The sequence below is a fragment of the Lampetra fluviatilis genome, chromosome 36 (assembly GCF_964198595.1).
Source record: "Lampetra fluviatilis chromosome 36, kcLamFluv1.1, whole genome shotgun sequence".
Taxonomy (NCBI): domain Eukaryota; kingdom Metazoa; phylum Chordata; class Hyperoartia; order Petromyzontiformes; family Petromyzontidae; genus Lampetra; species Lampetra fluviatilis.
The window spans coordinates 4044694-4059043 of NC_136310.1; the positions used below are offsets into that span (position 1 = coordinate 4044694).

The 14350-nt window shown below is 43.6% G+C and overlaps 1 protein-coding gene across 2 annotated transcripts in view; it reads left to right on the forward strand.

The window, feature by feature from the left end:
• LOC144945028 (ephrin type-A receptor 4-like) overlaps positions 1 to 13963 on the forward strand; it is a 105789-nt gene extending 91826 nt beyond the window's left edge. For both annotated transcript variants that reach the window (XM_078873200.1, XM_078873201.1), the window contains exons 15-17: positions 4414 to 4613; positions 7920 to 8075; positions 10399 to 13963. In XM_078873200.1, coding sequence (XP_078729326.1) covers positions 4414 to 4613; positions 7920 to 8075; positions 10399 to 10513 — 471 coding nt within the window. In that variant the 3' untranslated portion in view covers positions 10514 to 13963. The remainder of the gene's footprint in view (positions 1 to 4413; positions 4614 to 7919; positions 8076 to 10398) is intronic.
• The last annotated feature ends 387 nt before the right edge of the window (positions 13964 to 14350 follow it).

Here is a 14350-nt window from a genome sequence, read left to right on the forward strand (position 1 = left end):
ACAACCTGCTGGGGTTAACGAATGCACAGCATCACACATATGAGACGTCATCGCGGACCTTTGTTAAAGATCGTAAATGCTTGCCTCACCTTTCCCAATGACATACATGAGAGATAATGAAAACAAGCACTCGTGACTGCTTAAATACACGTGCTATCAGATCAGATTCTGTAAATTGAAAAGAGTGAATATCAAGTACCATTTTGCTTAGCCTTTGTGGAATTTTAAAATGCATTGACTGGGTAGAAATTGATACAGCCAAGGCCGAAATAAAAAAAACGCACATGAAGGAATGACTAAAAAAAAAAACCTTTGACAAGAATGGAATAGCTACAGTGTCTCTAAGGAACAAAATAGAACACATTTGAGAAACGGAGGCGAATAAGGATCTATGTTGTCGCCAAATGTATCAGCAGTTACTTGAGAAGACGTTTATGCAAACAATTCGACTGGAGAACCAAACGCAAACATATGTTGTGTGTGCTCTGAAGAAGGGCCATTTCCTGATATGTTCCCAATTATATATATTTTTTCTCATTTTCAGACCATAGTGTTATGGAGGAATGTTTTGAGTTTTCTTTGATATTCTTTGTATGTATTCATTCAGATGCTTGAATAACAGCAGTTGTTTGGATAATAATCGGTATGCGGATAAGAGGAGCTACAACTTAAAGTGATGTTTCTATTGTTTACTTACCCTGGCAAAAATAATACTTGTCACGTACTTCCTCATCGCCCATTCGACACGTACACTATACATGTACCACCGCACGGGATTGTAAAGTCCAACCGTAATTGTTGCTGGTCAGTCACGCATTGGGCCACTCTTTCCACACGTTGGTTGCTCGAGCAATCTCTGTACATATTCTTGTTTTTTTTAAGCCACAGTGTTCTCTCTCTCCCTTCTCTTTGTCCTGTGCCTAGAGCATCCGTGCTTTGAGAAGTAAGAAAGGTTCACAGGACACTCGTGCAGCCTATACACGGTGTGCTGTCGCTGTCAAACATAGTTGGGGGGTGGGGGATATACACAAGCGAGTTGAAAGAGAGTTTCCTTTGAATGGAAGCTGGTAAAACAGGCAGTGGGAAAAATATTTTAACGATGAAAATAAAACGAAATATGTGGCTTTTTTTGTGCTGATTAGCCCATACATGGATACCACAACTTTCAAAGTTATTTTCATGCTGCCTTTTTATTCGCTTATTTAAACAAAAAAGTTATCATTCGTGTTATTGTGTTGGAGTTTGGGGTTGTGCTGCGCATAGCTGAAATGTACATTGTGGCTGGTGTTTTATACTTCGCTGTAGCTTAATTGCTACTACTAACAACACAGTTAGGTTGCTTGCACAAGCGAGGTAAAATTGTCGAATGAATATTATAGCATGCTGTGTTATGACAAAAATATGCTCATCATCATCTGCAGCCAAACGTTTAGCATCACAAACTTGCGAAATTAGTTTTGAACTAATTAGTAATCGCCTTCCGTAGAAACACATATCTTCACCAACCTTCACCTGTCCACTACGGAAAATTATAGATACATGCACACACATGTGAGACACACACACACGTGTGTGTCTCTCTCTATGCATTTAATCGCATGCGTACATGCACAATGTCTCCTGGTGGCAGTGTGGCGGGGACCACCTTGGCTCACAATGGAAAGAGTTTAAGTTCAAATCCCATCTGGAAATCGACACAGACTGATATGCCCCTTCAGTGTCAGGACATCTTTGGATTTAACAACAAAATATTGCGATACTAATCTTCCTGAAAGTGTGACCTGGTACAACATATAAAATGTACATCAGTAGGGGATTTAACAACTGTTTGAAAATTAACATTGTAAAGGCACGTCCCGTGGCCCACTGTGGTGCTTCGTCAATGTATTCCTCCTCAGTTGCTGATGTTCAGCATTGTGCCAGATACTCGTATGGAGCCGAGTTAACCTAGGGGATATCCAGGACAGGCTTTAAAAAAAAACATGTATTATTGATGTGAATGGCTGGGAATCCCAGCGAGGTCACTGTGATCTTAGCACAGTGTGCTAACCAATGTTTCAACATGAGCACACGTGCACAAGACAAAGACAAAGATACCCCGTATAGACTTCACAGACCTTTTTGGGCAGGTGCTCTTGGAGAGCACCACCTGTACGGCACACGAGGGGGTGGGTTGGCCAACACCACGCCTGGCCACCTTTGTCTCCCTAGTAGCGATGTTGGCACACTGCACCAGATACGCATTTGAGGCTGCGTCGACCTAGGGGATTCCCAAGTCACTGGGTAACCCTAGTGGAATGCACTAATCGCTACACTACCGCTTCCAAACACACACACACACCCCAACGAAGTTGTGAATGCCATGGAGACAAAATATACACCAATAACAAAAAGGCAGCTATCGAGTTTGCTCTTGACAATGGCGAATGCCAATCTTTGAATCAACAAAAAAAACCTGCGCAAGAAATGTCTCTTGTTTGTTTGTTTATACAAATTCTCAAACATGCTCATGGAAGCAAAAGCAAACTCGTTGTGTCCGTGCACATTCGCAAATACAATATAAAAAAATGACACGTAAAAGCTCACGTTATGAATGAAGGACTAGCAAAAAGAAAAAAAAGTGATGATGGATTTGTAGGTGGTCATTTTTTACCATTCATCGCTGCTTTCCCAAGCCAAGATCATTGTTGCTCTGTATCCTGCCTCAGTTTCCCCGTATTTTCCACTCGCCGTTTATCAACAGTGTCAAGCATTCTCACACACACACACGACAACTTCCTCTGAGGTGCTGCTATAAAATACTGGGACGTTAAGCATTCCCACCTCGTATTCTTTGGTTCTTTCGGTAAAGTCGCGTAGATAGAAAAATAATAATAAATTAAGTGAATAAAAATAATAAAATATTTTATTTGTATAAAAAGTGAATACAATAATAAATAATAAAATACTTTTTTTTTATTCACTTAATTTTTTATTATTATTTTTCTATCTATGTGACTTTCCCAAAAAGAACTGAAGAATATGAATTCCTGCATTCACTCATTTTTAAGTCAAAACTTCCCACCTCAACCTCGTACCGCCGGCATCATTCCCAGTTGTTGGGTGGTCAAGTCCCGTGCTGGATGCACATCATTGGCTGCCAATACGACATCAGGACAATTAATGAGTGCAACATAATTGCATCACGTGACCTCAGACGGTCATGAAGCCTCCTATCCAGTTATGGAAATTGCACGTTCCAATGGCAGAGGCTAGCGTTTCCAGAAGATAGCCGCCATGAACGGCTAACAAACAAAGTGACGCTTGTTTATACACACACAAGAGGAATGAGGCGCTGATCTATCTCCCACGCTGGATTTGAACCTACATCCTCAAAGTGCCATAACCACAATCGATGCTCGAACCGCAATATCACCCGGCTGGATACTTTCATGTTGTGGCAGGCATACTCGAGCAACGATCTAGGTTTGATACCTGCGCAAGGCTGTTGAAAGCATTGGCAAATTATCTCTATTCATTGTTCTCTCTTACCAAAGTGGGTATGTTTAGGTTTCCATTTGCCGCATGGTATATTCTACTTTTGGGTGGAAGGGTTGTGACATTCTGTAACACATGACGCCATGAACCTCCGTGCGTTCTGGCATTCGCGTGTTCCACATTCTGTCTCTCTGGTGATCATTCCAGGCATGCTTGTTTACGTACACTTTTTATACGCCACGGTGGCGAGATGTTAATCACCTCACCTGGTATGCAGGAGGCCGTGGGTTCCATCCCGACCCTGACGCCTGTATATTTGGAGTTTGCACGTTCGCTCTCCCCATTGCCGCGTGGATTTTGTCTTCAGCTCCTCCAGTTCTTCCCTTCACATTTTGAAAACGCTCGTTTAGAGTATTTGGTTGCTATAAATGTCCACATGATAAGCCACTTCGTTTCGCTATCATTTGTGGCGAGGTGACTTCCGAAGAAAATCTATAAAGCTCAGTGGGCCTTACCTGGTAAACAGAAAAAGTGTTAAAGAAAATATCTAAATCGACCTGACGCCTTGCAGAGAAGTTATCGAGGGGTATAGCGACGACGTTCGAGCTGACGATGTCCCCGTGTGCCCGTGCCCCCAGGCGATCTAGGAGGACTACCGGCTACCACTCCATTCATAATTATCACCATCATCCCTTCTCGTGGCGTGTCCTCCCCAAGCCCACATACTCTTGCGAACAGTTTGAAACGATGCCATTAACCCTACGTGCGTTCTGGCATGCACGTGCTCCACTTCCTGTCTCTCTCAGTGGTACCTCCAGGCGTGCTTCTTCTCCTTCTTCACCGCGCACTTTTCACGCGAACGTAAATCGAGCTGACGCGAGGGGGGTTTTAGCGATGACGTCCGAGCTGCCGACGATGTCCCCCCGTGCACCCCAGGTGATCAAGGCGATCGAGGAGGGCTACCGGCTGCCGGCGCCCATGGACTGCCCCCTGCCGCTCCACCAGCTCATGCTCGACTGCTGGCAGAAGGAGCGCTCCGACCGGCCCAAGTTCGGCCAGATCGTCGGCATCCTCGACAAGATGATTCGCAACCCCAACGTCCTCAAGACGTCCGCGTCTGGAGAGGTCACGACCAGGTGTGTTGGGTGACGCGGCTGCGCGACGGACAGGGTTCGGAGATTAACTTAAAACAAAAAAGTTAGCCAGGCTCTCTCTCAATACGAATACTTTGAACGTATAGAAGTAGTGTGATGGAATAACATTGTTTCTTATTATTTCCAAATTAACAATCAGATTTACTTGCATGCCTTTGCCAACGTGCACGAGGTGCTGCTGTTCTCGCAATCGCACGTGCTTCCGATTAACTAATTTCCTCATTTTAGTTGCCGCTGGCATCAATCTCGAGCAAAAAGTAAAACGACTATGCAAGTTATCAGCTTCTAAATGCTAAGTCATCTCCGATTGCACACTTCAAATGGAGTAATCTATGGATATTATTGTTATTTGCCCTTTGTAATTCGATTACAGCCATTGCATTCAGTACTTGTTACTTTCCAATGCTGGTGTTTTGGCATTTCGCAATTATCAAAAGATCGCTCTGTAAAGCACTCACAATGCTGAATGCCGCTAGCTGGCACAGTGCCTTAATTTAGGACCTAATAGCTGATGGCTTTACACTTCCTGGCTCTTTACTCCAAACAGGGACACAGCGAGGCTTACCGTGAAATGTCCTTCGCTAAAAAAACATTGACTACGATAAGGAAACACATGTTAGATAGATAAATATTATCACGAAACATTTTCTACATTTCCGTGCGTGCTGAAAATGTTTACTTCGACATTAGTTGCATATACTCTGAACTCATGTGTTCGATTCCCACTCACGATCAACACAAGTGACTATTATCCGAACCGGTCCTGGGCCTCCCCTATTTTGACTCAACCTCAAACGAATACCAGGTGTGGCGTGTAAACATCGCCACAAGGGAGACAAAGGCGACCAGGCATTGTTTAGGCCACACACACTCTCGTGTGCCGTGCCGGACTTCATAGGTGCTCGCTTACAGCACTTGCCCCCTACAGTCTGTTGAGGTTATACGGGTGACCTTTGTGACAATGTGTGGGGTTGCTGCATTGGCCACGTTGCTTGCTCATTTGCCATGATGGCCTTAGATTATCGCTAATGGCACTCACCCATCGAGTATATAATGCCAATTGGGAAATATTTATATTTATGTGTTTTCATGACAAGTACTCGAGTTTAAATATCCACAATTTAAGCTGCATGCATGTACTTTCGTCCAGTATTTTAGATACTTAAGGACAGTGTGCTTGTGCTTTTGAATGAAATGCTAAATATTTCAAGACTGTCTGCCAGATGGAGTCACATGTACGTGTTATTTTTTACGTAAAAATGTAATTGTCATGTGTCCCAGCCCAGACAATAATACTGATAATATCCGTGTAACTTCTCTGTTGCAACATATTAGATTTATTCAGATAAATTGCTGTGTAGCTTTGCCCTGCAAGATAATATATTGATTTGAGGCCCATTTTTTTACATTTGCAATGATGCGTGTGAGTTTAAGTCCGCCTCTATTGATTGTGTGATTATTATTATTTTATTGGTCTCAGGTGAATACGCTACAGTGTTGAATAGATCAGCTGACTATTAAAATAATCATCCAAAAAATGTTGCCAATTCCCAGTTCGTGGGAGTAGAGGAAAAGGGTCATTTGCAGATTTTAATTAAGATAAGACTGAACATTTTTTTTGTTTTATGCCTGTAATCATTGAAAAAATTCACGGCATTCCAATTAATGGGGTTATTACTTTGGAGTATATAATTCGAGCTGATAATGCTGCAGGCTAATAAAAAAAACATTTTCACAGCAATCCTAGTGCAGTCATACGTTTATTTAGTTTTAACAAAGTTATTTATATTTTATGAGTATAATGCTGTACAAGACGAGTGTTACAATGGCATCATACGCATGTATGGTAAAAATGTTTGAACTTTGCAAGGTGGTGACCTGGTGAGAAAACTTTTACATTATTTGGTGATGCTAAATTGGCAGCGGTGCACAAGCCCAATTAACATTCCTCAATAACGCCGTGGCCTTAAAAGTAAACGTTTATAATCAGCAACATTTTGGGCAATGCCCATTCGTCATAGTACAATAAAGCGGGGACATGTTTGTTTTGTTTCCCAAAACGTTGACTTATAAATATACTACAAGGCAGTGTTTTTGAAGAATGTGTTGAGTTTTTGTTTTACTCCTTGACTCCACAACCTATGGTGACATCCCTGCAGATTCAATGCCACGAGTTAAACTTCGTGGGAAAGTCAGCCGTGGTCATCCAAATGAAAAGTTGGCCCCTTCCATAGGAATGTGGAATTTCTGCCACTTGTCCACCAAGAGGAATGAGCCATTGCTCATTTTAGTAGGAGGACCACTTTGACTCTTTGAGATGTGAGAATATGTTGACAATTCTCGAGATTACCTGGTGACTCAAGGGTCAGTGCACCGAGTTGGTAGAGCCACATATTAATTTGGGTTACGAAATGCAGCATGGTCACATCTTAATCAAATAAAATGTCGGTTTCACGTAATTAGGCAACTCACTTCAGATCTGAGAATTAAAATCATAACAGTTGGACTCGCACATGATGAACATATCTTTGTAGTAGGTCATATGGGAACGTGTGCCCCCTGATGTGCAGATGAAAAAGAGATAATTTGAAGGGATGACACTTCCTCTGGGGGTTCTGAACGAATAAGTTATTTAATGGCACGAGCAGTACAACTGACATAAAATAGGGGGGAAATATTAATATAATGAACAAAACTGCGACAACTAGATACTTACAGTAACCCAAGGAGGGGGTTCGTTAATTGCATGACCTTCATAAAAGAAAGTTGTCTAAATTCTAGTTTTTTTTTTTAATACTGTAACTTTATAGTAGAATTTAAAAATATATATATTACATCAAATGTCTTTCAAAAGGAGTATTCAATGTACCACTAGACGTATACACAATAGACCGATTCAGTTTACCCGATACTTGCAAGGCTCCAGTTTAACAAAACCCAAAGCTTAAGCCAGATAACACTTGGGATATATGAGAGCAACTTCAAAACGGGCCCTGTATTTTAACTCTCGTAGCAGGTTCCAGCTGTTATGCTTTATTAACTTTCTTTAACGTCGTGGGGGCAGTTGACCGGTAACTTTCATGTGTTCATGTCGGTCAAGATTTGGCGAATGAGCTTCAGGAGCAGCCTGGTATAGCCGAAGCGTCGTTTTTTCAATGAATCGCAGCAGTGGCGTTAGATCGGTGACCGAGTTTGCAATGAGGTGGCCTGCATCGGCCGCGTGATGTTCTTCTGCGGTTCAATACGCCGATGCTACATCGAGGCTTGCTCCACCGTTGCGCTGTCCAGGTCTTCCAACTCCCTGCTGGACCAGAGCATCCCGGACTTTGGTTCATTCCGCTCGGTGGAGGAGTGGCTTGATGCCATCAAGATGGGTCGCTACAAGGACAACTTTGCCTCTGCAGGGTACACGTCTCTTGAGCAAATGGTCCAACTGGACTCTGAGTGAGTATAGCCCCCTTTCCATAACCAGAGAAAGAGTCGTTCCTCTCTCTCTCTCTCTTAATTGATGTTTTGTAAAATTGTTCACGGTTGTAAGCACTTCTGAATTAGCTCTGTCCATCTGTTCGTGTCAAGGGGTCACGATAACTCTCGTGAAGATGATAAAACGGCAACGAAATTTTTGTGCAAATTTTTTGTGCTATTAGGGGCATATCCCGTTGAAAATCGGATGAATTGATCGCAGGGTTGCCTTAAACAAAACAAAAACAACAAGAATAAATAAGCAGTGCAAAAACGATTCCCTCCTGGCATTTGCAATGCCATAATTGCGTGTGACATCATTTCGTTGTGTGACCTGACAGGTAACATTATATCCAATTACTTCAGAGGACAGATCCAGATTAGAAATGGTTATACATGCCATGTGAATGTATCATTATTCTTCCCCTTTGTTTTAGCTCTATTATCATCATCATCATTATTTCTCCCCTGCATATGAGGAAAAGTTTTTTTTTCCCCTCAGAGCTAGAATAGGTCGCATATGAAAAAAAACGACCGGAGAAGTAGCGCGGTGAAGTATGGTCACCACGTTGGACAGTTGCAGAGGTCCATTGACAAAGATTTGAATTTTGATTTAAAGCTTTCGTGACTGCAGGGATTCATATTCTTGGTTTTTTCGGTAAAGTTACGTAGAAGGGAAATAATAAAATAATATAAATATAAAAAATAAAAATTCTCACGACGTTTTTAAAAAAATTATTGCTGTGGATTTCACACCTGATGATGATTGCTTGTGTTGCAGTCGAAACGTCGTGAGAATTGTTATTGTTTTATATTTACATTATTTTATTATTTCCCTTCTACGTGACTTTACCGAAAGAACCAAGAATATAAAGATTTCAACGTTATTACTTATTTCACTTGTAAATACCTCAGTGTGCGAATCCACGGCATTTTACTGTAGTCACACACGCACATAGATGATTGTGCAGAAACCCAACCACAGTGACATCCCCAGTGGAGAGGTTATAGATCCCCCATGATGTGGAATGAAGGTCAATAGACCTGCACTGCATAAAGAAAGACAAATAAAGAATAGGCTAAGCCAACATTGCCGGTCAATGTACTTAAGCCTCCCAACTGAAGCGCTCCAGGTTTTTGTGTAGAAATTGTGTATTTTTCTAGGAACTTTTCGCAGTATGGCAATTACACCTTTTGTTATGTCGCGGTGAAAATCGTTGGAAAAATAACGCCCCGTTCTGAGCATCCAACGACTAATAACGGTAATATCAACAGAAAGGATTCCGTGAAAAAACACGCCGTCTGTTAGTTTTACAGCAGTGTGCGACAATGTTTTGCCTCCCGTGTCACATTTTCTCTATGAACACTGTCTTTAGAAAAAGAAAACGGATATTGGAAAAACTTCGCATTACAGGGGACCCTCCTGATAAAAGGATGAAGTGTCGTGAGACTCCCCGAGCCTTTTCTGTATTTTTATGAAAAATAATAAAGAGAGTCACAACGTGAGTGGAGCATTTTCCAGAATCGCGTGCAAAGGGGCTGGGTGAGCGGGACAGGTTTTCCCAAACTACAACCACCGCTGACTTCCAATAAAGTAATTTTTTTCTTGTTATATCGACCTCAGAGGGATTTCACGAGAGACACGTGTCGCACTAATAATAAAGATGAACCGAGACCACCCCCTTAACCGGCATTTCGAACTCGCGACCTCCCCATTGCAAACTCGTGAACCCAAACCTCTGCGTCACCCCTCTGGATAATTACACACAGATGGGTGTCGCTATTATTTTAGTTTAATATGCTTGGGTGCTACCGTGGTGCAACGAGATGTCTGACCAACTTGGAAGAGTAGGCCAGAATGCCCCCTCCATTGGCTTCCTAGAGCTCCCTCCAGTGGAGGCCCTTCCGCCAGCGGTGGCGCGAGGTGTGCGAATGCAGGGCGGCACCTTTACCCTCTTGTTTTTTCGCTGCTATGTATTACGATTGTCATCTTATTCTTAGGTTTTTTTCGGAAAAGTCACGTAGGTAAAACATTTAAAATTAATAAATTTAAATAAAAATAAAATAAAAATCACGACGTTTCGGAGGCAACACAAGCTTCCGTCTTTACGTGGAACCGTCACAGCACGATAGCTGTATCAAGTGAGGTATAGCATGGAGCCATTCTTGTCATTGTCATCGTCGTCATTAAAAGCCATTGCGGGTTTGGTGACGGCCACTCGTGTTAAAGAGAGGCAGGGACCACCTCGGGTTGGATAAGTGGTGCACTGACGTGTCCGCTGCGTCGTGTCCGTTGTCGTTGCAGTGACATCGTGAGAATAGGCATCACGCTCATCGGCCACCAGAAGAAGATCCTGAGCAGCGTTCAGAGCATGAAGGCGGACCTCGTGCAATTGCACAACCAGGGAGTGCACGTGTGAGATTGACCCGGCTGCCTAAACTAAGGCCCTCCCCCCCGTCCACCGCGCGCTATTTTGAGACGGCCAAAACTTTTTTTGTTGTTGCTGTTTTATTTGTTTGGGTCATCCGGGAACGGTGACGGAGCTCGGCGCGGAGAGGGGAGCTGTGGATTTGTGTGGGTGTTTGGGGGGGGGAGGGTCCATGGGGGGTGGAGGCAGGAGGCACAGTGAGAGAGCGAGAGAAGGGGCAGAACAGAAAGACCGTTGCTTGCAGGTTTGTACGACGTGCGTGCATGTGTGTGCATCCTTGATATACGTACGCGTAGAGTGGTAGTGCAATGGTTAGTACACTGCGCTACAATGCTGGGCGACCAGGGTTTTATTCAGTCATGGATGACAGCAATGGTACACGCTACATGAAATGGCCATGGACCTTCGCTAGGTTGAGACAACCTTAATTGAGTACTTGCTGCAGTGCATAAACATCGACACTGGGGAGACAAAGGCAGCCAGGAATGGCTCCTTGCTACACCGCCCCTTTGTATGCCATGCCGAGCTAGAGTGTGTGCTCGCTAATAGCACTTGCTTCTACAGCCTGTAAGGCGAAATGGAGGCTATTTTTGTCTTTGTATGCGCGTGCGTATATATACGTATATACATATATACGATGTGTGTGAGTGTGTGCGTTGGGAGCGGTAGTGCAGCGGTTAGCGCGCTGCGCTACGAATCCGGGGACCTGAGTTTGATTCCCGCTCACGACAAACACCCAGTGACGATTATCTGAACCCGTCCTGGGCTTTGCCCAGCTCGACTCAGCCTCAGATGAGTACCTGGTGCAGTGTGTAAACATCGCCACTGGGGAGACAAAGGCGGCCAGGCGTGGTGCTGGCCACCCACCCCCTCGTGTGTCGTGGCGGCCTTCATCGGTGCTCGCGAACATCACTTGCCCCAACAGTCTGTTAAGGCGATAGTGGAGGGGGGGGGTCTTTGTCTTGTACTGTAAATACACGTGGTGAGAGATGTGGATGTGTGGTCAGGTTACATACAGAGAGAAAAACTATATACAGAAAGGGAGAACGTGCGTGCCACTCTGAGCCCTGGATTCATGAAGTCAACAGCACTCCGCCTCCCGACAACACAAAACAAATCCCGTCCCGCCACAAACACATCCTCCTCCTCCGCCGCCGCCGCCACTTCCTCGATGCGACCAGAAATTCGGTTTTAAACATCGGCCTGCGTGCTTCGAATGGCTACACCCAGAGCCGTAAATAATAACAAAGCGGAATCAAACAGAGTTGCCGTCGAGTTGAATGGGAAGTCAAAATTGCCGCCGCGAGCCCACGCTTTACAAAACAAAAAGAAAATCTATACACAGTTTCAATTTCGTGTTTTAACATCTTAACACCTGTTTTATTGCCGGAAAGGGTACAACCTATTCTTATATTTTGATACTGGCAAGGGAGGTCCCATGATGAAAACAGAAAATAATTGGCATTGGCGCTCATCTCCATTGGGCAGCCCCTGAAGTCGGCATCAGAAATTCCACGTTCCCATGGCTGGTCCCCGTATAACCACACAACGGTCAGCGGTTGACTTGCTGCAAAACGATGTCCATTTAAATCAACGCAGAAGTCAGCCATCGGCCACAATCCTGCGGTGTGACCCACCGTTAAAAGCTGAACAGAATGAGTAACGACGGCGATCTGCTGCCGTCTGTCGTAGATTCTGCCCTGAGTCTCACCCCCCCCCCTCCCCACTGTGTATACAAACAAAGGCTGCTAGACACCCGGCGCTCAATTCGACTCATTTCCTACCAACATCTTTTTACTTGGCAACAAGATTTTACAAGGGGGGGCTGAGCCCCCCTCTAGCCTTATCCCCCCCTAACCACCCCTTTGCTCCTGCCCTCACGCCGTCAAACTCAAAAGTGAATCGACATGGGTTGCAATATTAATGACGGAAGCTTGCAAAAATTTAAGCAATATTTCAGCATCCATTTGTGCAAACTGCTGCGTGATTTTCTCTGAAAAGAAGTGTACGTGAATAATAGGACCATCGCTACCGTCATTTTTCAATGACCTCAATTTGAATGCCTTCAATGTATGAAGTAAATGAAAAAAACACTCCCTTTTCGCTGTAAGTAAAATTCACATTCACCGTTTCCTATTCTGAGACGTCCTCACGTTGCAGGGTTGGGTGTCCCGTTCACCGCTGAATCTCAGAATGTGCAAGCGGCTTGGAGATAATTGTATTTAGAGATGCAATAGCACCGTTGTTTTTAAAGACATTGGACTCACCCCCGAGAAACGTAGCATAACGACCGCGCTCTAATGATAGCTGGCGCCAAGCCGTGCCGCGTGGCCTACCGCATGGCCTTGTGGGAGCCTCGGTACGTCTTCCGACCTGAGCATGAGCAACGGTACGTCTTCCGACCTGAAGACGAACCGACAATTATTTAATTTCAGTTTTTCTTCCGATTCCGTTCCGATGACATACGCATACGTCATTGGAAATGGGAAAGGGTTAACTACCAATCACCATCATCATCATCTACACGGCCAGCCGGTGGAATCAACTGGTGCTCCATTTCCAACGAATTTCTTTTAAATCCCGTTTTTGTTTTGTATCATAAATGTGTACATAGTGTATCATTTTTAAAGGCAGATCTCTTTAACCCACGTGTCGTTGTTAGAGACGTTCTTTTTGCTTTGAATTAAATGGATAACAAAATGTTTCGTGGGCCTACCGTAGGCATCCAAGATGCCACTCTACTGCCTCTCGACAACCCGGGTTGTTTTTGGGAGGTCCCGAATGCCGTTTGTCGAAACTTCCCTCCGACGTGTTTTGCAATCATCGACTGATCTGCATCGCAGCTAAGCTTATCACGCACGCCACACTTAACTGGGTACGCTCTAGAAGTGGGTATCACATCTGTAAAAAGTAAAATAGATTGCCGCAGCTCAGGCGCAATCCAACAGCAAGCCTGTGGAACTTTTGAACATAATGAAAGTGATATGAAATAAATACAAATGTAAAGCGTAGGCATGTACTGTATTAACTCTCATGAACTTAAAATCCTCATACGTGGCTGAAAAATGTAAATGTTTGCGTGTTGTTTTCCAATGTACAGAGTTTTATTTTATCTCTTTGTATATTCCCTAATGCTCTTGATAGCCTGGATGGATGGGGAACCTAACACTATGTGTTCTTTGCGGATTTGACTGTTTACAACGATGGACTTGTTAAACGCGCAGAATTGCAATTTATTTATTTAAGTTGAATCAATTGAAAAGAAAATGGAAAAAATTAAAAAAGTTGTTTCCTCGTTAGTTTACTTTCTTTTGTTAATTTGAGGTGTAGTTTTTTTTTCATTTTATGAAGAACAAAGCCATTTTTACGCGTGCGATTCTGTTATAGATTTGTCAGAAGTGCCCATCTCTATTTTGTTTGCATCCAATTTAAAGATGAAAAATAAAGCGGTACATGAAATAGTGATATCATTGTCAATGGCCTTTCTTATTGTTGTTACTATTATTACATGCATATGTATTTTTAAACTCGGGAAGACAATGGTGGCGCAGTGGGTTAGCGCACTGCTCTATAACCTCGCGACTTGAATTGCATCCTAGCCCATGGCTAACATTCGTGACAAGTTGCATCTGAACGCCTCCCTTCTTCGAATCGGCATTGCCCACATTGGTGATGTATGGTCAAATAACCACCATCACTAACACAGGAGGATTGGGGGGGGGGCGTCTGTGGATTGACATGGCTGGAAAATATAAATTACCTTAATTGTTAAGCTGTAATGTATTGCAGACACTATTCAAGGTCCACATTGTCTCCCTGCTCAAACAA